Genomic DNA, 25,385 nt, shown 5'->3' with positions numbered 1-25,385 from the left:
TAGTGAAGACAAAAGGAGTCAGTACCTATGTCCTCTTAGCACAGAGTCTGGCATACAGCAGGTGCTTAATAAATACTAGATAAGGAAGATAAGAACATCTTCCTGGAAATTTCTTCCCCCCAAATATCTCAGGGCCGCCACCTTCCTGATAGTAGGATCTGTCTAGACGTCACTTCCCCTGCTTGTTCCCTTATTCTATTTTTCTCATGGCATTTATTGCCCACATTTACCTTATTGTTGACCTGTTAGCATCTATCCCCACACTCCCCAAAATGGAACTTCCTTAACGAAGTCTCCTTATCACTCACGTCTGCATCTCCAGTGCCTAGAAAAACACCTGGTCGTCCATAATAGCAATGCAGGAAGTATTTATAGAAAGAAGGAATCCTCGTTTGCTAGATGAGGTATAGTGAGGGGTCAGGCACGACTCAAATGCAAGCCTGGCCACACATGTGGAGCCTCCAGCGAGGAAATCCGCTTTCTTCTGGGCCTGACCACCCTGGCGAGGTTCCTGCTGTCCAGTTGACCCTCATGGGCCAGACCCCCGCATCTGACCGGGAGCGTCACCAGCTCCCGGGTGGACCAGAGCCCTGAGCTGAGAACCACTCGGCATCTCCAAGTCCTGGCAGCGTTTTGCATTGTCAGCTGGATAAAGTGTGATTTATCACAGAACAGATTTCTGTTTGGCCATCTGTAAGTGAGAGGGCAGGAAGCAAGGAGGAGCAAAGCAGAGACATCATCTCAGAAATACTGCTTAGCCCTGCTTTCCCTACCTTTTTCCTTTTCCAGAGATGTCCGAAAAGTAGCTGTCAGACACTTTAGTAGTGAAATGGCAGCAGATCTCCTGCAAACGTAAAACTTGCTCTCTGGCAGCTGAGGGGGGAGTGCAAATTGTGGGTGAGATGCTACATAAGTCAGAAGTTCTTTGGGAGAACAGGACACAGAGAAAGGAAAGCGTTCTCCCAGCCCAAAGCTGGGGCCAGGCGGAAGTCACCGCTCCTGGATGAGAAGCTTCGACTTGGAGAATTCCCGAAACCGCGGGCCTTTCCTGAACCTGGGAGCAGGGCTCTTCCAGTCCTGCTTTCCTCCCAGCCCTGCCGTGTCCTCCCCACTGCCTAAGGAGGAGAGAAAGGAAGTAGGATAAAGGGGGAATGGAGTGGGGAGCACAGGAGAGGGAATATAAGACCTCCTGAGAGGTACAGGCAGCGTCCTCTTCACCCCAGCTCTTAGCAGAATAACTCGGTCAGCTCTGCTGTGTAACAAGTGACCCCAACATTCAGTTGTTGAAGGCGATGATCATGTCCTCTTGCTTACGCATTTGCGGGTCGTCTGGTGGTCTGTGGGCCTGGCTGGGGTGGACCCCCCGTCCCTGCAGGTCGGGCTATGATCTGTCCGGGTGCCTCATTCCAGGGCTGGGCTGAGAGGTCTCAGCTACTTTAAGTTCCTCTGGTGGCAAAGTTCACAAGGACTGGCAGAAACACACAACAGCTCTTGAGTCTGAGCTTGGAGAGAGGTTGGTCGTCACCTTTCTCTGCATTCTCTTGGCCACAGCTAGTCACGTGGCCCAGTTTGCCATCAATAGGAAATAGAGTCATTCTCCCACCATAGAAGAAAAGGGATAAGAATCAAAGCCAACAACTCAATTAGCACCGAACCAGTGGGCACCATGGTTAAGAGCAGAGCTCTGGGGTCGATGGCGTTTAAGTTCTGACTCACTGAGCACCAGCTGTGTGACCTCGGGCAAGTTACATCACCTCTCTATCTTTTGTTTCCTCATTTGAAATATGGATGTGATGTTTTAAATGTAGCCCTGTCATATGTTCATGGTGAGGATTCAGTGAATGATTCACGTTACCTCTTAGGTAACCATTCACGTTACCTCTTAGAATGGTTCCTGCTTTACCGCAAGCCCTCAGAGAACATTGGTCGCTGTTATAAAACATGCAGTCACCACTGAGAGTCCATCTCCTCGTGTATGTTCCCACTTGTGAGCAGTGGGTGGGTGAGTGTCAGGTGCAACGTGGGAGGAGCAGCCCTGAGTGTCCCCTGAGGGAGGAAGTGGGGAGCCAGGTACCTGAGCGCCTTTTCCCCGCCAAGGGCACATGCCCTGGTTGCCTTGGCAACACTCTGCTCTGGGGATGTTGAAATGGTTTCTGGCCATTTAATTCTCCATTAAGAGAACCTCCTGTTGTTCGCCAGTAGTTTGCATGAAGAAATAGTCTGCCAGACAGTCTCCCGGGGCACGGTCTGCAGCCTGCCCCAGCGAGGAATACTCAGCCTGGCTCTTGGTGGGCGGAGGGTTCACACTTGGCATACTGCCAGTGGGGGCATTTTGCAAAAGTTAAAATTAAGAGAATAGTAGCAAAATAAGTAAATACATTTGGGCAGTTAGCTATCACGGGTGGAGAGATGGGGAAAGATGGGAGAAAGCAGGACAGAAGGGGAGGGAGCCTGCTGCGGGGTATGGGCACCTTTGAGGCTGGCTTTCAATACCTCTGAGGACAGCTGCAGCCCGCTGTCCCTCCCAGCAGCGCCCCACAGACTCCCCAGTCTGGTCTATGAGACCAGCAAAGACATCACGGTAGAAAACTCAAATGCTTTCAGGGTTCAGGCTGCTAACAAAATTGAATGCAATGGTTTTCCAATGCTGGTAACTAATTTGCTATTTTAAAAACACCACACAGGTCAAATGTGACCCACAAGCTCTGATTCATTCATTCATTCATTCATTTTTCAACATATATTTCATGAGCACCTGTTATGTGCCAGGGGCCATTTCAGGCACTAGGGGTTACAAAAGTGAACAAAACAGACAAAAATCCCTGTCATCCTAGGACTTTATGTTCTGGTGAGGGAAGACAAAAACGAAACTAAATAGGTAAAATGTATAGTGTATGAGATGGCAATAAGTGATAGAGAAAAATAAAGCAAAGAAGAGGGTCAGGTGTCTTGGAAGAGTTGCCATTTTACATAAAAATGTCTGAGAAAGGATCTCTGAGAATTTACAGACCTTTCCCGACCGCGGCACTGTCGACTGACTCTATTTGTGGGGCTGTCCTGTAGGATAGTGTAGGGTGTTGAGCAAGCACCCTTTGCCTCTGCCCTTAGATGCCAGTTGCCCATCTTCAAATTGTGACAACCTCCTTCCCTAGTTGTGACAACCAAAAAGATCTCCGAAGATTGTCCAGTGTCCCCTGGAGGACGCAGTGGTCCCAGTTGAGAATCATTAGATTAAAGACCTAAAGGAAACAAGACAGGGATGTCCGACACTCGCGCCACTTTTTTTTTTTTTTTTTTTTTTTTTTTGCGGTACACGGGCCCCTCACTGTTGTGGCCTCTCCCGTTGCGGAGCACAGGCTCCGGACGCACAGGCTCAGCGGCCATGGCTCACGGGCCCAGCCGCTCCGCGGCATGTGGGATCTTCCCGGACCGGGGCACGAACCCGTGTCCCCGGCATCGGCAGGCGGACTCTCAACCACTGCGCCACCAGGGAAGCCCCACTCTTGCCACTTTTATTCAACATAGTTTTGGAAGTCCTAGGCACAGCAATCAGAGAAGAAAAAGAAATAAAAGGAATCCAGCTCTGCAGCAGAATTTAAGCATCGGGGGAGCTATAGTTGTCATGCTGTACAAGATGGATTTTCCTGAAGCTGCCAGTTCTTTTAGAACTCATCAAATTGAGGCTGCTCCAACCGGCTCTGCAGTTGATGGATTTAAGGCAAATCTAGTCTTCAAAGAGATTGAGAAGAAGCTTGAAGAGGAAGGAGAGCAGTTTGTGAAGAAAATCGGTGATATTTTTGCCTTCAAGGTGAAGGATGGCCCTGGAGGCAAAGAAGCCACCTGGGCGGTGGACGTGAAGAATGGCAAAGGACCGGTGCTCCCTAACTCAGATAAGAAGGCCGACTGCACAATTACAGTGGCTGACTCGGACTTACTGCCTTTGATGACCAGTAAAATGAATCCTCAGTCGTCCTTCTTTCAAGGCAAATTGAAAATCACTGGCAACATGGGTCTGGCTACGAAGTTACAAAATCGTCAGCTTCAGCCAGGCGAAGCTAAGCTGTGAAGAACTCCCGTTGCCTACCTTTGAAAATCAAGATGAGATGTATAGATATATATCCATATATTTCATTGTCAGAACTTTGATTGAAGCTACACCTTGGCAAATAGCATGAGATTTGTTTTTAAAGGGGTGTGACCAATCCTGTTTTTCCTAAGCTCTGGGTGAATAGGACCTGATGGTGTAGTACTGCTTTGCTGAATTGCATACAACTGTGCATTATGAAGTTAGTATGGTAATTATGGTTTGGGGTAAAATTGAGTTTTAGAATAAAATTAGGAATAGCAAAATCCCCAAACTATGTAAACAAAAGCCCTTATTTTACTTATAAAGTATATTTGAGAATTATTCTGCGGAAGATTCAATTCAAGTTTTCCTTGGGAGAACTAGGGAAGAAACAGGACACCAGTAGCTGGCCAGTGATTAGCGTTGTGCACTTAATGACCTTAATCTCTTTTCCACTGATAATTTTTTAAGTTCTTTACTGGGATGTTTTTTAAAAAAAAAAAACTGAAGTTTTGCATTTCATGCCATCAAAACGGTATTTTCTTCCCAAATCAAAGAAATACGATCAAGGCTTGGGAGAAAAAAATCTATAGCTGAACACAGGCCTATTTTTTAAAACAAAAATATTTTTTAAGTGAGTTTCCTTCTTGAAAAAATATCAATGTATTAGAATCATAAAACACTGTTGTTAAAAATAATTGAACAAAGTTCGCTTTGAGATGCACAGTTTTCAAATTATAATCTCATATTAATTTAATTAAATTTATAAAGCTCTCCTTCCTTTGTTATAATTTTCCTTTTTCATATGTTTAGTTTAACTAGCCACATTTAATTTACCTTCCTAGTTTTTTTTCTTTAATTCAACTTAAATGAATATTACTTTTTATTCCTTTTTTTTAAGGTAAATTTCATATCAGACTTTGGTATATGATGTGTTTTCCCTACTTTTACCTTCCTAATTTTTCTAATGCTAATGTTATTTCTAATAACTCGGTAAGATATGGAGTAAAATCATGTTTTTGGAAGAATGTTTAATAGAAAATTAAAATAGCTCTTCCTCAAAAAAAAAAAAAAAAAAAAAAGAATCCGAATTGGAAAAGAAGTAAAACTGTCACTGTTTGCAGATGGCATGATACTGTTCATAGAAAATTCTAAAGACACTACCGGAAAACTACGGGAGCTCATCAATGAATTCAGTGAGGTTGCAGGATACAAAATTAATGCACAGAAATCTGTTGCTTTTCTATACACTAACAACAAAGGAACTTATATACAAAACAGAAATAGGGCTTCCCTGGTGGCGCGGTGGTTGAGAGTCCGCCTGCCGATGCAGGGGACAGGGGTTTGTGCCCCGGTCCGGGAAGATCCCACGTGCCGCGGAGCAGCTGGGCCGTGGCCGCTGAGCCTGCGTGTCTGGAGCCTATGCTCCGCGGCGGGAGAGGCCACAGCAGTGAGAGGCCTGCGTACCACAAAAAAAAAAAAAAAAAAAAAGAGGGGGCCACAATTCACACAAATTTTTAAACATTAGTCCCAGATTAGGAAGCTGGGAAATGGGGGACTTCTCTGGCGGTCCAGTGGCTAAGACTCCAAGCTTCCAATGCAGGGGGCGCTGGTTTGATCCTGGGTCGGGGAACTGAGATCCCACGCCTCGCAGTGCGCTCCCCACCACAAAAAAAAGAAGATGGGAAATGTTAGAGAAGAGGTCTCTGTGTTGGATATGCTGTTTGTCCCTCCAGACCCCTCTGCCCTTCTCCCACCCTGCTCTGGGAGGCTAACTTTTGTAGATTACATCCCAGGCATCCTTAGGGTTCCCACGAGGCTGGAGGCAGGGGGAGGCACCCCCAGGTACTGGAGCGTGGGGAAACTGAGGTCGGTCTGTTTTATTCCTCTGGGCCCCTTGCAGCACGGTTGTGAGTTGACATTGGCTGCGTTTTCTGCCAAGGTGGGCAGGCCTCTTGAGCAGGGACAGTGCCCAAGCTGGGCACACACACCAGCCCTTTAAGGGCCCACCCTAGGCTGGTATCACCTCATTTTAGCTAATTACATCTGCAGAGACCCTATTTCCAAATCAGGTCCTACTCAGAGGTCCTAGATGAGCATGGATTTTGGAGAATGCTATTCAATGCACTACCCCGACCTCTATCTCTGCTGGACTTTGCCATCTCTTGCTGGTTTCCTTCAACCCTACCCACACCTTTGTAAAGAGTCCCTCTGTTAAACTCTCCTAAGTTCCAGGTAGCATGTACTGTCTGTTCCCTGACGAGATGTGCAATGTTCCGGCCTGTCTGAGTGGGCTGCTTTGGGAATGGGCCAAGAGAGCGAGGGCCAGGGCAACTGGCGGAAAGGACCTGAGCTGGTCCACGTCAGAGTCAGCGGCCAGTGGCCTCTCTCGGGGCCCCTTTCCCTGGTCCCCCAGCCCATAGGAGTGGAAAAGACCCCAAGACTCACATGGCAGGAAGGGCGATTTCCAAGGCCACAATCTCAGGATATTATCCATTAAGACAACACGACTGAAACAGTCTGATCAAATCCTGCACGGACTGTCATAAACCGGTTCTATTCTTCACCCCTCTTCTCCGCCTTGGGCAAGCTGCAACCTCAGTGAGCCTCAGTTTTCTCATCTCTAAAATGGGATCCTGATGGCTGTCCAGAGCTCCAGAAAGGACCGAGGGTGAGAATGATGGGGAAAGCACATGACAGGTGTAAAAGCAGGCATCAGGACAGTGTAAGAGCATTTGACAGTTTATGTTAACGAGCAGGTACACACACTCAGGTGTACAAGAAATATAAATCGTTTTTCTGTATTTGAACTTAATTTCTATTCTCAACCCCTAGTCTCCGAAGAGGCAAAACCTATTAGAGTTAGATTTCTGAGCATATTAAGTTGGAAATGCTAATTAGAGAGCCAAGTAGAGTTGTTGAATAAGCACTTTTTATCTGGAGGTCGGACGTGGGGAGTTATTAGCACAGAGACGGTATTTAAAGCATCAGAGCTAAGTGATTACAGGAATGAAAGGAGTATATATGGACTGAATGTTTGTGTGACGCCCCCCAAATACCTATGTTGAGATTTTAAACCCCAGTGTGATGGTCGGAGGCAGGGGTTTAGGGAGGTGATTAGGCCACGAGGGCGGAGCTTTCATGAATAAATTAGTGCTTTTATAAGAGGCTCCAGAGGGCTCCCTCACCCCTTCCACCAAGTGAGGACACAGAGAGAAGACAGCCATCTAGGAGCCAGGAATGGGCCCTCACCAGACACAGACTGTGCCGGCGCCTTCATATTGGACTTCCCAGCCTCCAGACTGTGAGAAATAAATGTCTGTGGTTTAAGCCCCGGCCCCGTCTCTGGGTATTCTGTTATTGCAGCCCCAAAGGGCTAAGACAGGATATTTAAGCTGCCACGGAAACACAGAAGAAGGGGCGATTGCATTATTTCAAGGAGTGAGTCTCTAATTGTGGTTCCCAGACCTGAAGCATCAGCGTCTCCCAGGAACTTGTTAGAAGTGCAAATATTGCCTCCCCCCCCCGCCCCGCCGCAGACCTGCTCAACCTGAGACTTTAGGAGTGGGCCCAACAGTCTGTGGACACTTGACAAGCCCCCTCTGATGCTCGTCCGATTTGAGAACCCGCTTGGCCGAGGGCATCAAGACAAAAATCGCATTGGATGTTGATGGCTGACCAACAGATGCCTTTTGCTTTCTTCACGGAAAGTGGTCCCCAGCTTCTCCCCTAGGAAGCAGGCAATGTCCTCAGGAAGTTGCCAAGGCCTGAGCGACAACAGAAGGTGTCAGCTGACCGTAGGTCGCTCAACCGGAACCTACCCTAGCCCCTCCCAGTCCTTAAAAGCAGACATCAGTGGCTGGTTCCACGGCCACCATGCGTTCAGAAGGGAGAGTTTGAATGTCAGAGTGAGCAAGGGGCCAGCAAGCAGTTTTCTCAGTGGGTAGAAGCCCCCCCCCACAATGAGAGAGAAAAAAGATTCCCAGAAATGGAGGCAAGGGGCTGGAAAGATTCTCGTAGGGGCTTCGGGTTCCTTTTCTGCAGAGGAGCAGGCTCTCTTCGTGATACCATGGTTCCCGCTGCTATGGCCGCTTAGGAAATGATGGATGCATCCTGAGACCTGCCCAGACATTTATAGCACCTTCAGGAATAACAGTGACAATGGCTCTATCATTCCCACCGCTTCATACCCTCGGCGTTCCCTTAATTATTTATGTATTCTGGAGCAGCCAGGTTCCTTCCCACCAGAGCTCAGAAAGGTAATAAATGAGGAAAGTCAATGGTCTGTAAATTACAACATTGATTAAAGAAGTGATTACTGATATAACTCTTGCTTGGCTATTATGCTAATGCCTGCCTGGATCCAGGACAGTGTTTACATGCTAATGACAAATCTGGGACAGGGAAGAAAATTGGTTTCCACCCTTAATCAGTATGTACACATTTTTAAACCACTATTGACCGTGAGTGAGAAGATCCATCCATGTGTTCCCCTCCCACCCGCCCCCTGCCACTGTCCCCAGCAGATGGAGGAAATTCGCCCAGCCCGGCGCTCTCCACCTGCCGCTCCAAACAGAAGTGCGAGCTGAAGATGAAAATTGGGCCCAGGGTACCCATCCATAGTTCCTAGAAGCTGGGGAAAGAGAGCGCGATCACAAGAGTTCATTGCTCAGCGTTGGATGTTATTTAACCGGGGCCATGGACACCCCTGAAGGAAATGCTGCTCCTTTCAGCGTCTATAACCTGGACGGGAGACACATAAGCAAATTGGCAATTACAGCTTAGTGTGGTAATGCTGGGTGAAGAGTCCGTGTGTGACTTCATTAACTCTGAAATGCTACACAAAACTGTGTGTATATGCATTTCTAGGGCAAGAATTAGCTTTATGTGTACTCTCAAAGGAGTTCATGACTCCTAAAAGGTTAGGAAACACTGCTCTAGAGCTTTCTGGAAGTTTTCAAATTAACTTCTTGTGTTTCCACTGCTCTTGGCTCCATCTCAGTCTTTCACCATATCTCCTTCGCCCCAAGATCTTTGTTTGGTTGTCTTGAAGCAAGTACCCCATGAATAAAGGGCCATGTTCAGGCATCCATCCAGCTGTCCATCCATCTATCCTTCCATCCATCCATCCATCCATCCATTCAGCCACCCACTCATCCATCTATCCATCCATCCACCCACCCATTCATCCATCTGTCCATCCACTCATCCATTTATCCATCCATCCATCCACCCATCCATCCATCTGTCCATCCATTTATCCATCCATCCATCCACCTGTCCATCCATTTATCCATCCATCCATCCATTCAGCCACCCATTCATCCATCTATCCATTCACTCATCCATCTATCCATCCACTCATCCATCTATCCATCCACTCATCAATTTATCCATCCATTCATGCATCCATCCATCCACCCACCCATTCATCCATCTATCCATCCACTCATCCATTTATCTGTCCATGCATCCATCCATCCGTCCATCCATTTATCCATCCATTCAGTATCCACTTTGCTGAGCTCCCACTTCATGAGCAGCTGGTATGAGGATCCAAGAGATCAAAGAAGAAAAACATGTACTTATTGCCTTCGAGGATTTTACAGTTTTGCAGTTGAAAATGTGAATTTACACATGGGGCTAGTGTAAATCCCATCCCATAAACTTGACTGTGCAAGATGGGTCATGTTTCTCTATAACCCAACTTGATTTCTCTTTTCAGTTTTCAATTCATTATGGCAACGAAACATCATCGGAGGCTAATTTCTAGGAGATTTAACTACTATCAAGGCCTTGGGGAGGGGGCTTCTAGTCCTCAAGGATTCTGTTCACGGTTCCTAGGGCACACCCATTATCATTCAGAGTCCACACGGGTTACCTCTGATGTGGTCCCACCGCTGTGCACCCTGCTCCTAGCAGCCTCCTCCCAAGGGGCACGGGCATCCTCCAGCTGTTTCTTTGCCACATGACAACATCCGTGGGGCTGTAAGTAGATGCATCTTCCTGAGGGTTTAGGCATTGGAACACAACATCTAGATGCTTGAAGACTTTTATTTTATTTGTCTCTGTGTTTGTTTTCCTTTGTGCTCTGTCTTGTCTCTTCCCTGAGTCCATGATCTTCTAGAAATGGGAACAGTGAAAGGAGGAAATTCAGGGGAAGGAAACATAAGTTGGTCATCACTAATGAGATTCTGCCATTCACTGGATGAACAGTAACAGTACAGATACACAAACAATCCTAGGGCCTCAGGGGAGGTGCTGCAAACAGGGAGGGAAGGGTGTTCCCAGGGAAAGGGAACTACGTGTGCGAAGGCCTGAGCGTTCTCCTGATGGGGAGCCATCAGAGCTGCGTGTGATTGGAGCAGAGAGTGTCGGAACTGGAAGAGCCCTGCTAGAGAGAAAGGCGGTACAAGCCCTTCAGATCCTGGGAGGCTGGATGGGGCGGGACGTGGGTGTGGCTCATCTTCTGAGCAGACATCCGCCAGGAGAACAGACATCTCTGGTGCCCAAATCACATTCCCCGGGTCCACCCAGAGTTCAGTCCCAGCTGCAGTTCTGTGCAGGTTCAAGTTCACTTGGTGATTGCTGCTTCTCTCAATCTGCTTCTGCTTTCCATCCCAGGGCCTGCATCTCAGCCTAAAAGTGTGGGGAAGTTAACTCACACAGCAGCCCTCGCTCAAAGAGAGACAGGAGAGGAGCTGGTAGATAATATTCCTGCCTCTCATACTGCAGGTGGACAATTCTGTATGCTTTCCATGAGGCCCAGAAAAATGGAGCCTGACGGTCACAGCAGCAAATGCAAAGATGTGCCTTTCTACCAACTATTCTTATTTCTCTGATTCCCTCAGTCTGCACCCTGGTCCCCCTTCCCTGGGGTCACCTCCCAAGTAAACCAACCGCACTGAATCCTTGTCTCAGGCTCTGCATTGAGGGATCAAGCATGCGTTCTTTGCTAGAGAAAAGGACAAATGGCAGAAGGGTGGTCTCCAGGGCCCCAGGAACTTCTCCTCCTCCATCCCCTCTCTGTCTTGGCAGGTGTCCGACCGCTGCGACTACGTCTTTGTCAATGGCAAAGAGATGAAAGGCAAGGTGGACACGGTGGTGAACTTCACATACCAGCACCTGAGCGCCCCCCTGCACGTCACCGTGTGGGTGCCCCGGCTGCCCCTGCAGATCGACGTCTCTGACACGGAGCTAAGCCAGATTAAAGGCTGGAGGGTCCCCATCGTGGCCACTAAGAGGTAAGCCCGGGACGGGGAGATGCATCAGAGCTGTGACAGCAACGGCTGTGGATACTGACCTTAACGCTAAAGGAGCCAATGCAGGGCCCAGTGCAGAGTAGGTGATGCTGTTACCATGGTGATGACATGATGCAACGCATACATGCCTACAGTCTAACAACAACCCTCTGGGGAAACCAAGGCCCAGGGTAACCCAGCCAGGCAGGAAGGCTGCTGAGCGGCTGGGTCAGCACGAGATCCAGTCATTTGCAGTCTACACAGGCTCCTAGTAAACTGTCTCCTGCAAGTGGCCCCTCCAGAATGAAGCCACAGAAGTAACAAGATTTTCTAGGCCCTCCACCCCCAGGGAATTTAAGTTTGGGTTTATTTTCTCTAAGCAAAACGGTGAATCCTTTTTCTGTGCTGGATGAATATCTATAAACTTGAAAAGCTCTATGCATATCAAAATATTGGGTAAAGTCTACTTGCATTTATACTGGACCATGGGGTTGCTGTCTCCTCTTAAACCGAAACAAAAGCCTCTAATGTATTCTGACTCTGGATTGTCTCATGTAGGAGTTTGGGGTCTTGTTTTCTCAGCTCTGTGGCCCTCAGTTTAGCTAAATAAGAGTTGTTGCTGAACTCCGGTTTCCTGTATGGAATCTCCCATCTTAAACCACCGGCACTGTTTTCCCGACAGTCTCCCAGGCACCAGGGTCTTGATTTTTAAGGGGCAACTGGAGTCCATCTCAGGATGGGTAAGTGGAACAGTGAAATGGTGAATCCATTTCTACAGGGTAAACTTGAAGGCATTTGTCCTGCCGGGGAGGACAGCCATGACTCCAGCCAAGACTTCAGACCATTTAGTGGTCACGAGTGGCCAAGATTTGGGTTCGTTCCGTGTCCCTGAAGAAGGCAGAACTGACACTTGCTGGGTTCAAATCCAAGCTCAGCTACTTTCTTGCTTTGTGAGTTTGGGCCAGCCACCCAATCTCTCCGCCTCAGTTTCCTCATCTGGACATAAGAATAATTAAAGTTTTGCCTCACGGTGTTATGAGATTCAAAGAGTCCATCCATGCAGAGTTTAGGATAGACACATCTCAAGAGCATCATACCACCCTGCCCAATAGACCTTTCTACAGTGGTGGAATGTTCTAGACTCACAATGTCCAGCATGGTAGCCACTAGCACAAGGGGTTGTGGAGTGACTGAGAAATTTAGTGTTTTGATTTGCTTAGTTTTCTTCATTGAAATTAAGTTGTAAATAGCCATGCATGGTTCTCTGCTACTTTGTGGACAGTGTACGTTTAGTAAATATTAGTTCTTCTATCTTTTATTTGTCAATAAATGTCTTCAAAAGAGAGATGGGATTTTTTGTGGGTTGCATATATCGGGAGGGATAGGATGTGGAGAAATCCTTTGGGTCATGCTGTTTAGTGGAGAGAGAGATTCACATTTTCTTCTCAATTAAGTCTTACCTTCCTCCTTTGGCAAGTACAATAAAGCTTGCTTCTTTGCATTATTAAACAAAAGAGAGAGAGAGGTGTTTCACCCTTTGTGCTGCCCGGTGATAGAGTTGGTGCTCCTGTATGGTCCTGAGGCTCCTGCCCGGGATGCTGTCTCTTGTAGGTTGACGGAGGCACCTGCCTCGTGACTCCAGAGCACCTTGCATCCCATCACCTGACCTGAGAGCCTCTTCCCTTTTCCCGGCAGGCCCACGCGAGACAGCGAGGATGAAGAAGAGGACGGGCGGCGGGGCCGAGGCTGCGCCCTGCAGTACCAGCACGCCACCGTGCGGGTCCTTGCTCAGTTTGTGTCTGAGGGCGCCAGCCCCTGGGGCCGGCCAAGCCACCTGCTCAGTCCCGACTGGCAGTTCGACATCACCCACCTGGTTGCAGACTTCATGAAGCTGGAGGAACCCCATGTGGCCACTCTCCAGGACAGCAGGATCCTGGTCGGGAGGGAGGTTGGCATGACAACCATCCAGGTAGGAAGCCGGAGCTGGGAACTTCTGCACGCCCATCACTGAAGGTGGTACCTAGCCCTGGGGGAGGCTCACTAGATGGGCGGGTCCTCGTGGCCAATTCCTTGTCATCGTGATGGCATCCTGGGGCCCCCGAAAGGTGAGCCTGGACCAGCTCTTTGTGCCCCAAGCTCCTTCCAGACAGAATTGAGAAGGTGGTGGCCACACCCCTTAGTGCCGCTATGACCCCCTCACTGCTGCATGCTCCATTCCCACCACCCAACCCGCCCCATCCTGACTCTACTCCTCCACCCTCAGTGCCCCCTTTCCAGATGCGCACCTCCTACACCCTCTTAGAACCTCCCCCCATCTCTGCACTGCTCTTGCCAGCGACCAAAGAAGGATGCGTCCCTTCTTCCTTTCCTCCCTTCTTTCCTTAGGACAGTCTGTCATTCTGTCATATAGTCATTCGACAAACTCTCTTCAAAATCCTACTGCCTCAGGCTTCCCTGGTGGCGCAGTGGTTGAGAGTCCACTGCCTGCCGATGCAGGGGACACGGGTTTGTGCTCCGGTCCGGGAAGATCCCACATGCCGTGGAGCGGCTGGGCCCGTGAGCCATGGCCGCTGAGCCTGCGCGTCCGGAGCCTGTGCTCCACAACGGGAGAGGCCACAACAGTGAGAGGCCTGCGTACCGCAAAAAAAAAAAAAAAAAAACACAAAACCCTGCTGCCTCTTTTGCTCAAGGAAATGTGTAGAATGGTGGGATTTCAAAACAGATGACAGGGCATGAGGGCCTTTCAGTCCACCCATCAAGTCCCACCCTACTGACTCCACCTTTTTGGTTGTTTGTTTGTTTTTTAATTTTACTGAAGTATAGTTGATTTACGATGTTGTGTTAGTTTCAGGTGTACAGCACAGTGATTCAGTTATACATATACATATATCCAGTCTTTTTCAGATTCTTTTCTCATATAGGTTATTATCACAGAGTATCGAGTAGAGTTCCCTGTGCTATACCGTAGGTCCTTGCTGGTTATCTGTCTTACAGATAGTCGTGTGTGTGACTCCACCTTTCTGGAATGTCATTCTGGATCCTTTCACAACCACCCCAGGTAGAAATGATAGATACATTTCTACCATTTCACCTGAGACATCTCAGGTCCTACACGTGGATTATGAGATGAGGCAGAAAGTAATATTTCAGTAGAGGACACGTTGTGCTGGGGGCCCGAAGGGAGAGTAAGCAATTTACAATTCAGGTCTCCAGTTGATTCCGTAATTCACCTAGAATGGGATTTGGGCCGTGCAGAGTCAGCTTGTGTGAGACTCTTCACGGGTCCAGGCAGCAGGATCGTCGTGTACGGTTGACCAGGTTGTGTGGTACGCAAGAGAGCCTCATCTAAACGGGGAGGGTCGTTTCCTTTCAAAGACAGAATGGAGGGCTTCCCTGGTGGCGCAGTGGTTAAGAAGCTGCCTGCTGGTGTAGGGGACACGGCTTCGATCCCTGGTCCGGGAAGATCCCACATGCCGTGAAGCAACTAAGCCCGTGCGACACAACTACTGAGCCTGCGCTCTAGAGCCCGCGAGCCACAACTACTGGGCCTACGCGCCTAGAGCCTGTGCTCCGCAACGAAGGTAGCCCCCGCTCGCTGCAACTAGAGAAAGCCCACACGCAGCAACAAAGACCCAACGTAGCCAGAAATAAATTAATTAATTAATTTTTTTCAAAAAAAAGACAGAATGGATTTTAATTTTTATGTCCATTTTCCAAAAGATAGAGCTGAAGTGTCTCTGGGGAGGGGTGACTTTATCTGATTCTCACAGAGGCCCAGTTCAGGCTAGTGTATATAGTGAAGTAGATGTGTGGCTCCTTCACACTGTATTCTGGACCCTGTTTAGGATGGAGGGAAAGGGTCCAACATCCAGAAGCAGGTGTGACGGATTTATCTTGTGTCCTGCCCAGGTGCTGTCCCCACTGTCTGACTCCATCCTGGCCGAGAAGACAGTAACCGTGTTAGATGACAAAGTCTCGGTGACAGACCTGGCCATCCAGTTCGTGGCTGGGCTGTCTGTCACCCTTCACCCCAGCACAGAGAACAGCAAGGCCGTCACGGCTGTGGCCACAGCTGAGGAGCTGCTGCGAACCCCCAAACAGGTAGGGGCCTGGATGCCAGAGGTCGAGGGGAGCAAGGCTGGTTGCCACACCTGATTCAGCCAAAGGGGAGGGAGGTGGGAGGAACTGGGACAGGGTGGCCAAACCACATTCCAGGATGGAGTGATTCGGGCTGTGTAAAATGCACGTGGTTACGTCATCCAAGAAGTGGGGTCTGTGATGAACCAGAATAATGGTACCCAGTGCACGGGGATGGATTAGTCATCTGTGCAAAGAACTGTCAGAAGCCTAGCAGCTTAAGACAGCAACCACTGTCATTCACAGTTCTGCGGGTCAGGAGTCCAGGTGGGCCCAGCTGGGTGCCATGCTCCTGGGTTCACAGGCTGAGAGCAAAGCCTCTTATCAGGATGCTCTGGGGAAGAATCTGCTCCTGCACTCACTGGTGTGGTTGGCAGAATCCAGCTCTGTGCAGCTGAATGCCTGAGGTTTCTGTTTCTTCGCTAGCTGCTGGCTGGGAGCCTCTCTGCTCCCTTCTCTCTGCACCCCCCGCCCCCCCCCCCGCCATTGTCTTCAGAACCAGTAACGGTGCATTGAGTTCTTCTCGTGCTTTCAACCTCTGACTTTCCCTCTGCCACCAGCCAGAGAAACTCCTCTGCTTCCAAAGGCTCCTGTGACTACCCCAGACCCACCTAGCTCAGCCAGGCAGCTCTCCCTAACTTCAACTGTGCATATAACATCATCATGGGGGTGGACATCTCATTTTGTTCCCAGGTTCCAAGGACTAGGGTGGACCATTCTAGAAATGCTGCGCGTTGCTACCTGGTATGGTTCCAGAGCATCACCAACAGGGAGCTGGAGCAGGTTCCCATCCTGGTCCAGCTCCCAGTGCTGGAACCTCTGCTCACCTCTCCTGGGGGCAGGAAACTGGCATGGCATTTGCTGGTTTAGAAACAGCGGAGCGAGCAAAGTGGGGAGACAAAGCAGAAAGCATGAAGCTATTTGCTGAGAACTGGTAATTAATCAGGGGATAACTGACATTGCCACCTCCCTGGCATGGGGCAAGGCCACCCATCAGTATCCAGCCTCACCCATCTGTCTTCATTGGCTGATGGTAATTGGAGGGCCCCGGCGCTGCCTAAGGGGATCTATGGATGGAGTTCATTCAATCTGCAGACATGACTCTTGAAAGAATAGGAGACCTAAATCATGCCTGGACGTGTGCTAGTTTAAGTATTTCAGAATTTCTCATCTTTGGGGAATTGCGTTGGCTTCTCCTGAGACAACCCCTATGTTCCAACCTCGCTGTCATGAGCTAATGGAAGGACTTGGTCTCAATCACACAGCAGGGATGATGGAGATGGAGGTTGGCAAGCCCACGAGGTTCTGAGGGCTTAATTCGGATTGCCTGCCATTCATGGGGGCTTGTTTGATGTTAAGTTCATTCTCCGTCTAGAGTTGATGAAGAAAAATGAACTCAAGGCGAAAAGTCAGCCAAGATGAACTTGCGTGCTGCGTTAACAATGTTTTATCGCAGCCCTTGGAGTGTGGAAGGCTGGCCCCTTGTTCTTGATATTTCCAACTTTGAAATACAAAATCTGAAAGACGGCCATGCCGTGAATATGAGGGCAGTTGCATTATACTGCCCTGTGCCCTACTAGTGCTAAAGAAAGCTAGGCTGGTGAAGTGAAATGAGGTCTCCCCCGGCATGAATGCGTTCGACTGAGGCTTTAGAAGCGGGCCCGTCCGATTGTATGATTTGTAAGTTGATGAAGCTAAAGGAGAGGAGGGCGGTGAGGGAAATTCCTGAACCAGTCGTGTCTTAGCTTTGATCCCCCAAAAAGCTGAGCCTGAGATGAGGATCCACCTGCAGGGACTGCATTTGGGCGGTGAAGGGAACACCAGAAGGGCGTCGGGAAGTGAGGGAAGGAAGGGAAGACAACCAGAAGAGTGTGTTCCCAACTCAGCCACCACTGTGGGCTACTGGAGCCTGGGTCTCCTGGGGAGACCGTCAGCCAGTGTAGAAAAGGCTGGAGAGTCATTGTACCTGAGGTCAAGGAAGCTGGGATACGTATCACACCTCCCGTCAGCCCTTTGTGGAGGGCTGCTTCTGGAGGGTGTTAATTTCTCAGCATTTCTGGCTGCGGGCATGACCACATGGGTTCCAGAGGCCAGAATGCCCTCAGGCCAAACCACCTTGCGGGCTTGACAGCTGAAAGTTAAGCAGGAGGGTATAGTAGGAAAGTGGGCAGGTGCCAACAGCGAGCACACACCATCTTTAGATTTCGTGAACATTCTCACTCACTCCTAACAGGAAGCTGGTGATAGTCTGGGCTTTTCCTCACAAGTGATAGAGGCCTAACTCGGGCTGGTTGAGTCAGACGTCAGAGTTGATCAGTTCCTGTCCAGGCATTGGCATCGTCAGGTAAAGCTGGATCCAGATGCTCCAGTGATGTCATCGGAAACCTTCCTTTTTATTATTGGCACACGTCCTCAATTCTGGAAAATGGCCAGCCCTTATTTCTTTGACTATTGAAGTTCTCCCATATTCTTGGCTTCTGGAACTCCTAACAGAAAACCATTGGTCATTCTCATTCTCTTTCTCATTCCTTTCAACCTTCCTTTCCTATGTTTCATCTCTTTATATTCCTGTGGGTTACATTCTGGGTAAGTTTCTTGGCTCAGTCTCCCATTACACTAATTCTCTCCTCAACCGTGTCTAATCTGCTGTTCAAACTACCCACTGAGTAATTAATCTCAACCAGAGTATTTTTCATGCCTAGAAGTTCTGTGTGGTTCTTTCCACAGCTACCTGTTCTTTTGCCGGTGACTCCCACTCTTTCAGTGTAGTTTCTACTCCTTTTTACTCTCTTTAACTTTTTTTTTTCGGCTTATTTTTGTTGTTGCTTTGTTTTATTTTATAGTCTTTTTCATTTGTTTTATTATCTCGAATCCTTCGTCTGCTGATCTTTCTATGTGAAATTTTTATGGTTTTCTCTCATAGTAGAGCCTTCCCTCCTAGGGATTGTAATTTTTTTTATCATGAGCACCTCTTGAGCTGTCGTTGCTTTGTTTTATATGGCTCCTGAGGAATTCCTGTGCAGTTTTGCATGTGTATGGGTCCAGTTTCAAGGAAATGTCTTGCAGCTCCTTCACCACCAGGTGTTATAACTTCAGACTCGCCACTCCTGGGGAAGGGGTGAGGTTCTGATTTCCAGGGGAGACATTTTCGCACCCAGTGCTCAGCGCACAGACAAGCATCACTGATGTACCTCTGGCCCAGTGGGTAGCCTCCCTCACCCGCATATGTGGAGAGGAGTCCTGGCTTTACGTAAAAGATTTCACCCCAATCTGACACATACCTAGGTGGGCATCACCATCCCAGCCACTGGCTGGTAGGTCTTCTGAGCAGCTCTGCACGCCCTCAAGCTGTCTCAGTAACAGTTACCTATTTGTACCACTCTAGTATGCCTTCTCTTTTCATTTCTGATTCCTGGGAATTTGCATCTCTTATTTGTATATTTTTACCTAGTTTTCTACTAGTTTATACTTAGCCAGTCTTCTTTGTTGTTAGGACATGCTCTTAAGATTCTCTCTCTCTCTCTCTCTCTCTCTCTTTCTCTCTATCCATTCCAGCTTGCATCCCAACTCAGTAGTTCCAGGGGAAATAAATTCTGCTCTAATTCCAACAAAAGCCCAGAGAGGTCATGTCCCATTGGCTGGTTTGGGTCATGTGCCTCTTTCAGAGCCAATCACTGTGAAAAGGGTAGTAAAATATTCTGATTGGCCAGACCTTGGACATATGCCCACCTCTGGAACTGGAGAGGCCGGTGCCTCCCACCCATACTCCTCAAACTCTGAATGGAGAAAAGGCATGGTTCTGAAAGGAAAATCAGTGTTCTAGACCCCATCGGAAAGGAGGAATGGAAACTGGTCAGGCCAAATAGATGTCCATCCCAGACCTTATGGTTTAGGTATTCACATTCCCACTTTCATCTGGGGAAACTGAGGCCCAGAAGAATTGGTTTAAAGAAAAATGTTCCCGGGGAAATAGTGGATCCATGTATTTAATTCAAAACTCCCACTTCAAACCCTCTGCCCTTTGCCATGGTGTCCAGAGGCCAGGATTAGAGGAAACACAGGATCCTTTGCCCGCAACAGACCCCTGGGGTTCCGTTAGTTCTTCCCAACCATGAGATCACTGCCCATTTCCTTCCCCCCTCTGCACCCTGCTTCACCTTCATAACATCCAGCAGATTGTCTAGCAGGAGCTATCCTGGCCATTTCACAGCCAGGGCCAACCCATCTCCCTCCTAATCTCCAGTCACCTTCCTTCCTCCCTGTACACTGAACTGTACATTAAAAAGTAAAACTTAGGGGGCTTCCCTGGTGGCGCAGTGGTTGAGAGTCTGCCTGCCGATGCAGGGGACACGGGTTCGTGCCCCAGTCCAGGAAGATCCCACGTGCCGCCGAGCGGCTGGGCCCGTGAGCCATGGCCGCTGAGCCTGCGCGTCTGGAGCCTGTGCTCTGCAACGGGAGAGGCCACAGCAGTGAGAGGCCCGCGTACCGAAAAAAAAAAAAAAAAAAAGTAAAACTTAGGGAATTCCCTGGCAGTCCAGTGGTTAGGACTCTATGTTTTCACTGCTGAGGGCCTAGGTTCAATCCCTGGTTGGGGAACTAAGATCTCACAAGTAATGCGGCACAGCCAAAAAAAATTTAAAACTTAACACATCGAACTTATGCAGAACTAACATCCCAGCCCAGCTCCAGGAAGCATCCCAGCCTGCCACGATAAACAGCCGTGTATTGTTTATTCTCTGTCAGTCTTCTGTCCAAGACTACTCAGTGTCTGGCACACGGCCTGACACAGAAGAGGCTTTTAATACATGTCCCTGACATGATCAGATGAATGAAAATCGGACCACTCAGTGCCTGTTCTTAGAGGACAGGGAAGAATTCCAGACACATCACAGTTGTTTCCTTCAATCCCTGGCCTGCTCAGTGACCTCAGAGTCAAAGGCAGCCAGGAGATTGCCTAGCAACCATGCCTAAGACTCGAGATGAACTGGCTGGACTCAAACCCAGCTCTGTCACTTAGCGGTGGAAACTTGAGTGAGCCTTGGGTCCCCCCTGTGATCCAGCCTACTCACCTGCAGAATGAGAAGTATAGGTACTAGTATGTACCTTGTATACTGTTGTGGTGATTAAATGAGTTGATAATGAAAACCACGTACAACAGTGGCTGGTACCCAGGAAGCACTATGGGCGCCTCAGCTGCCATCACCCCCGTGGTGGCTGGAATAATGGCGCACCATAGATGGCCACGTGTGGTTCCTAGACCCTGTGAATATGGCACCTGATGTGTCAGAGGGGACTTTGCAGATGTGATTAAGGATCTTGAGATGGACAGATTACCATGGATTATGCGGAGAATGGAACATACTGAACTCAATGTCATCACAAGGGTTCTGATGGGGGGACAGGGGGCGACATCAGAGCGAGGTGTAGGATAACGTGAAGACCCAGCAGACGCGCTCAAGTGACGTCGCTGGTGATAAATTCAGTGGAGCCTGAATTCAGTGAGGGCTTTCTATGGGGTCTTTTCCCTGGGTAGGGATTACACTGGAGCTGTCACTGCCTGTCTGCATTGGTTCTTGTTTCCATTAAGGTGATTCTCGGATCTTGATATAAAACCTGGATTTTTTTCCCCCAGGTTCATCAGCCACCAGGTCTGGATTTTAAGTCCTGCCCCTAAGTCTTTGGGTTCTGTTCTAGAATGGCGGCAGGCGCGATCCCCAGAGAAGAGGCATCCGCCCCCTCTCGCCTCCCCCGTGGCTTTCTAACTGCCCCTCTCCCTGCAGGAAGCCGTGCTCAGCACTTGGCTCCAGTTCAGCGATGGCTCAGTGACACCCCTGGACATCTACGACACCAAGGACTTCACCCTGACCGCCACGTCCCTGGACGAGGCCGTCGTGTCCGTCCCCCAGCCCCGCTCGCCCAGGTGGCCCGTTGTCATGGCCGAAGGGGAAGGCCAGGGACCCCTGGTCCGAGTGGACCTGACCATCGCGGAGGCTTGCCAGAAATCCAAACGCAAGAGCGTCCTGGCCGTGGGCGTCGGCACTGTCAGGGTCAAGTTCGGCCAGAATGACGCCGACTCCAGCCCCGGCGGGGCCTACGAGGAGGCCGAGATGAAGAACCACGCCAGCGGCCGGCGCCAGAAGGGCCAGGAGGGGCCCTGGTACGGCAGCTCCTCCGCGGAGCGCGACGACGGGGCCCCCCGGAGGGGCAGCCCCACGGCCAAGTCGCTGCTGGACAACAAGGTGGGCAAGAACAGCCGGCTGGACGGAGCCCGGCTGGCGGGCGAGGGCCAGCTGCAGACCATCCCCATCGACTTCGCCAACTTCCCGGCGCAGGTGGACCTGCCGCGGGCGGGGGGCGGGCCGGGGGCCGGCGACCTGGTGCAGGCGCCCCGCGGCCTGAGCGACCTGGAGATCGGCATGTACGCCCTGCTGGGGGTCTTCTGCCTGGCCATTCTCGTCTTCCTCATCAACTGCGCCACCTTTGCCCTCAAGTACAGGCACAAGCAGGTGCCCCTGGAAGGCCAGGCCTCCGTGACCCACTCGCACGACTGGGTGTGGCTGGGCAACGAGGCGGAGCTCCTGGAGGACGTGGGCGACGGGTCCCCCCGGCAGGACGAGCACACGACCGTCATAGACGAGAGCGACCGCCTCCTCCTCAACGGAGGTTCCCAAAAGCACGGGCACAGCCAGGTCCCCAGGCCCGCCGACTCCGGGGACAGACAGGGCAAGGACCAGAAGCTCGAGCCCCTGCACTCACCCACCTCCAAGAGGAAAAAGGTGAAGTTCACCACCTTCACTACCATCCCCGCCGACGACAGCTGTCCCACCGTGAACTCCATCCTCGGCGGGACCGACGAGGACATCCAGTGGGTGTGCCAGGACGTGGGCGTGGGCGCCCCCAAAGAGCTCAGAGAACACCTGGAGAAGTTCAAGGACAAAGCCTAGGCCCCTCTGGCCGAAGGGCCAGCGCTTGGACACCCTCCTTCGGTTCCAGAGTAGCTCTGGGGCTGAACAGGGAATCGTTGGGGTCCCCCTTCGAAACCAGTTGGAAATTCTGAAGCCGGAAAGGGACATTTTTTTTGTAATCAGAGGTTGATGACGACAGATGTTCGCAAGTCGGCGGAATAAACTCGGGGAAGGGAGCTTCTTGGAGACGTTTGACCTGCGCAGGGCCAAATTGGGAAGGTTATTTTATGAGTCAAAATATAACCCAGACAAGCTACCAAAAAGTATTTGTTAAAAAAAAAAAAAGCAAAAAGACAAATAAAAAGACAAGTAATCATTTGTTTATATTTCTAATAAAGGCGCAAAATATATTAAAACTAGGGCCTGCTAAGAGACATTTTCCGTTTTAATTCAGTATTCCTTTCCTATTCCGAGGACAGCCTTGGACTGTCACCCTGGGCTTGGGGAGGAGACGTTTCTGAATATTGGTTGCCTCTTGGGATAGACCTGAGGATTTTTACGTCTCTACTTAATAATCTTTTCTTTTTCCACATTCTCTTTTTTCCCCTCCTTTTTTTCTTTTTGTGTCTTAGACTTCCACTTGATTTATATTTAATGTTTATTCCTGAGGATCCAATGGTATATTTTCCTAAATTAAACAAATTATATTCCTATACATCAGATGAATGCTTAGAAACGATGTCAGTTAATCCACTCTTTAAGTGTTACGTTTGATGCTCTTCTGTATCCCTCCAGCCTTGTTGATATTTGCTGGGTTTTCTACAATCAGGGGGAGTTCTCAGAGCCTTTGGGGGGATGGGGGAAGATGCCTTCACCCATCACCACTACACCCACCACAGGGCCAAAGCCAGTGGGGTGGGACGTTGGCAGAGGCTGGACCAGTGGGACACAGCCAACAGCACAGAGCCCAGCCAGGTTCCCCTGACCCCTCCAGGACTCCATCACCGGTGTCGTGTGGATGCTTCTCCCAGGGGAAGATGAGGTCAGATCCACAAGAGAGAAACCAGACCCAAGAGTAACGAGCACCAGCCTCACAGGGTAGATCTATCCCGAGACATGCTGCTATTGCCAAATGAACAAGGATTAAAAAAAAAAACTGAGGGTTTTTCCGTTGTTTCTCTTACTTCGTTAGGCAGGGTATACCAGCATAAACGGAAAACACGAAAATCTACGTTAGCTTGTCAATCGGCTGTGCTTTTTGGTACCAGCCGAGTCGTGTAGCAGCCCATTGCAGAATGCACTCATCCAAAGTGAAGTGTACGAGGCAAAAGAGACCACGAGCTAGGGGCACAAACCCCAAGACTCCGTTCTGTCCGCAGCTGCTGCGGACGAAGCCGCCCGGCTGTCACGTGATGCTCTCCGTGGGGCGGCGCCCGCACATACCGGGAGGAATGCTTCCTGTGTTTATTTTTTTAATTACTAAAGTCGATAGCTAAGAAAGGGTCCTCGAAGCCTCAATAACCTTAGCTGGACCTCTTAAAAAGATATTTCTAGCACATATTAGAGACGGGAAAAAGGAGCTATTTATTTATACCTGTGATGCCAATTGTCATTAAAACATTTTCCATGGCTTGACAAGTCAGTATCTTGTGGGCTGTCTCTTATTTCACTTAACTCCTATTACTTCTTCCCCCCGCCAAATGTACAACTTGTTAAAGAAATAAACCGTCTGCTGGTCTAGAAGGAAAACTGTACACTGTTGGCTTGTTTGCCTCTTGGTTTCTGGGCTGATCCACAGTAATTCCTAACAAGGGAAACTTCCGGTCACCTGTCCGCTGTCATCCCCATCAGCAGTTCTCAAACGTGAGCATGCTCGGGGTCACCAGGAGCAAATGCGCATCCTGACGTGTTCCAGGGTGACGTAGATGCTGTTCCTCCCCCTCCCCCCAGTGAACTTCCAATTCACATCGAAGGAGAAGGAGAGCCTGGACATTGAATGGAAAACTGTGTTGATCTCTCATCTGGGGTAAAGGTGTACGTTTATTCTGATTATTTTTGCATTTGTTGTTGTTTGACGTTCCAGTGGGATTGTGGTTCCTTTGGCTGGTTGAGGGAAGAGAATTTCTGGGTTGAAGACAAGAGAGTGATGTTTTTAAATAAGTTTTAGTTTTTTAATTTAAAAAATTATATAATTTTTTAACAACTTTATTGGGGTATAATTGCTTTACAATGGTGTGTTAGTTTCTGCTTTATAACAAAGTGAATCAGCTATACATATACATATGTTCCCATATCTCCTCCCTCTTGCGTCTCCCTCCCTCCCACCCTCCCTATCCCACCCCTCTAGGTGGTCACGAAGCACCCAAGCTGCTCTCCCTGTGCCATGCGGCTGCTTCCCACTAGCTATCTGTTTTACATTTGGTAGTGAATATATGTCCATGCCACTCTCTCACTTCGTCCCAGCTTACCCTTCCCCCTCCCCGTGTCCTCAAGTCCGTTCTCTACATTTGAGTCTTTATTCCTGTCCTGCCCCTGGGTTCTTCAGAACTTTTTTTTTTTAGATTCCATATATATGTGTTAGCATACGGTATCTGTTTTTCTCTTTCTTACTTCACTCTGTATGACACAGTCTAGGTCCATCCACCTCACTACAAATAACTCAGTTTTGTTCCTTTTTATGGCTAATATTCCATTGTATACATGTGCCACATCGTCTTTATCCATTCATCTGTCGATGGACACTTAGGTTGCTTCCATGTCCTGGCTATTGTAAATAGAGCTGCAATGAACATTGTGGTCCATGACTCTTTTTGAATTATGGTTTTCTCAGGGTATATGCCCAGGAGTGGGACTGCTGGGTTGTATGGTAGTTCTATTTTTAGTTTTTTGAGAAACCTCCCTACTAATAACAGCCTTATTGAGACATAATTCACGTAACATAAAATGGGCCCATTTAGAGTGGACCATTCCATGGTTGAGAGTGTTGCACCACATCACTTTTAGAAAATTTTCACCATCCCAAGAAGAAACTCCATA

The 25,385-nt window shown here is 49.2% G+C and overlaps 2 protein-coding genes and 1 pseudogene across 4 annotated transcripts in view; 2 read left to right on the top strand and 1 right to left on the bottom strand.

The window, feature by feature from the left end:
- Positions 1-25,385, bottom strand: part of SLC15A4 (solute carrier family 15 member 4) — a 119,237-nt gene continuing 93,852 nt past the window's right edge. The window contains exon 8 of one of the 3 annotated variants that reach the window (XM_089894340.1): positions 1-24,473. In XM_089894340.1, the coding sequence (XP_089750466.1) occupies positions 24,367-24,473 (107 nt within the window). In that variant the 3' untranslated portion in view covers positions 1-24,366. The remainder of the gene's footprint in view (positions 24,474-25,385) is intronic. The other 2 variants (XM_089894342.1, XM_089894343.1) reach the window with 2 other exon arrangements.
- On the top strand, positions 3,516-5,011 carry LOC111186996 (sterol carrier protein 2 pseudogene; annotated as a pseudogene).
- TMEM132C (transmembrane protein 132C) lies at positions 10,506-22,471 on the top strand. Its single transcript, XM_089894269.1, has 5 exons — positions 10,506-10,517; positions 11,105-11,310; positions 13,003-13,276; positions 15,217-15,408; positions 21,225-22,471. Exons 1-5 carry the CDS (start codon positions 10,506-10,508, stop codon positions 22,386-22,388), a joined length of 1,848 nt encoding a protein of 615 aa, XP_089750395.1. The 3' UTR covers positions 22,389-22,471.

Source organism: Delphinapterus leucas, chromosome 14 (genome assembly GCF_059928025.1).
Source record: "Delphinapterus leucas isolate spDelLeu-1000000601 "Yukka" chromosome 14, BTC_Dleu_Yukka2, whole genome shotgun sequence".
Taxonomy (NCBI): Eukaryota; Metazoa; Chordata; class Mammalia; order Artiodactyla; family Monodontidae; genus Delphinapterus; species Delphinapterus leucas.
This window is presented reverse-complemented; position numbering and strand designations above follow the sequence as displayed.

Excerpts from the sequence above, each read along its gene's own strand:
- TMEM132C (XM_089894269.1), top strand. Across the intron at positions 11,311-13,002 it reads CCCATCGTGGCCACTAAGAG|GCCCACGCGAGACAGCGAGG; the intron begins GTAAGCCCGGGA and ends TTTTCCCGGCAG. Across the intron at positions 15,409-21,224 it reads TGCTGCGAACCCCCAAACAG|GAAGCCGTGCTCAGCACTTG; the intron begins GTAGGGGCCTGG and ends CTCTCCCTGCAG.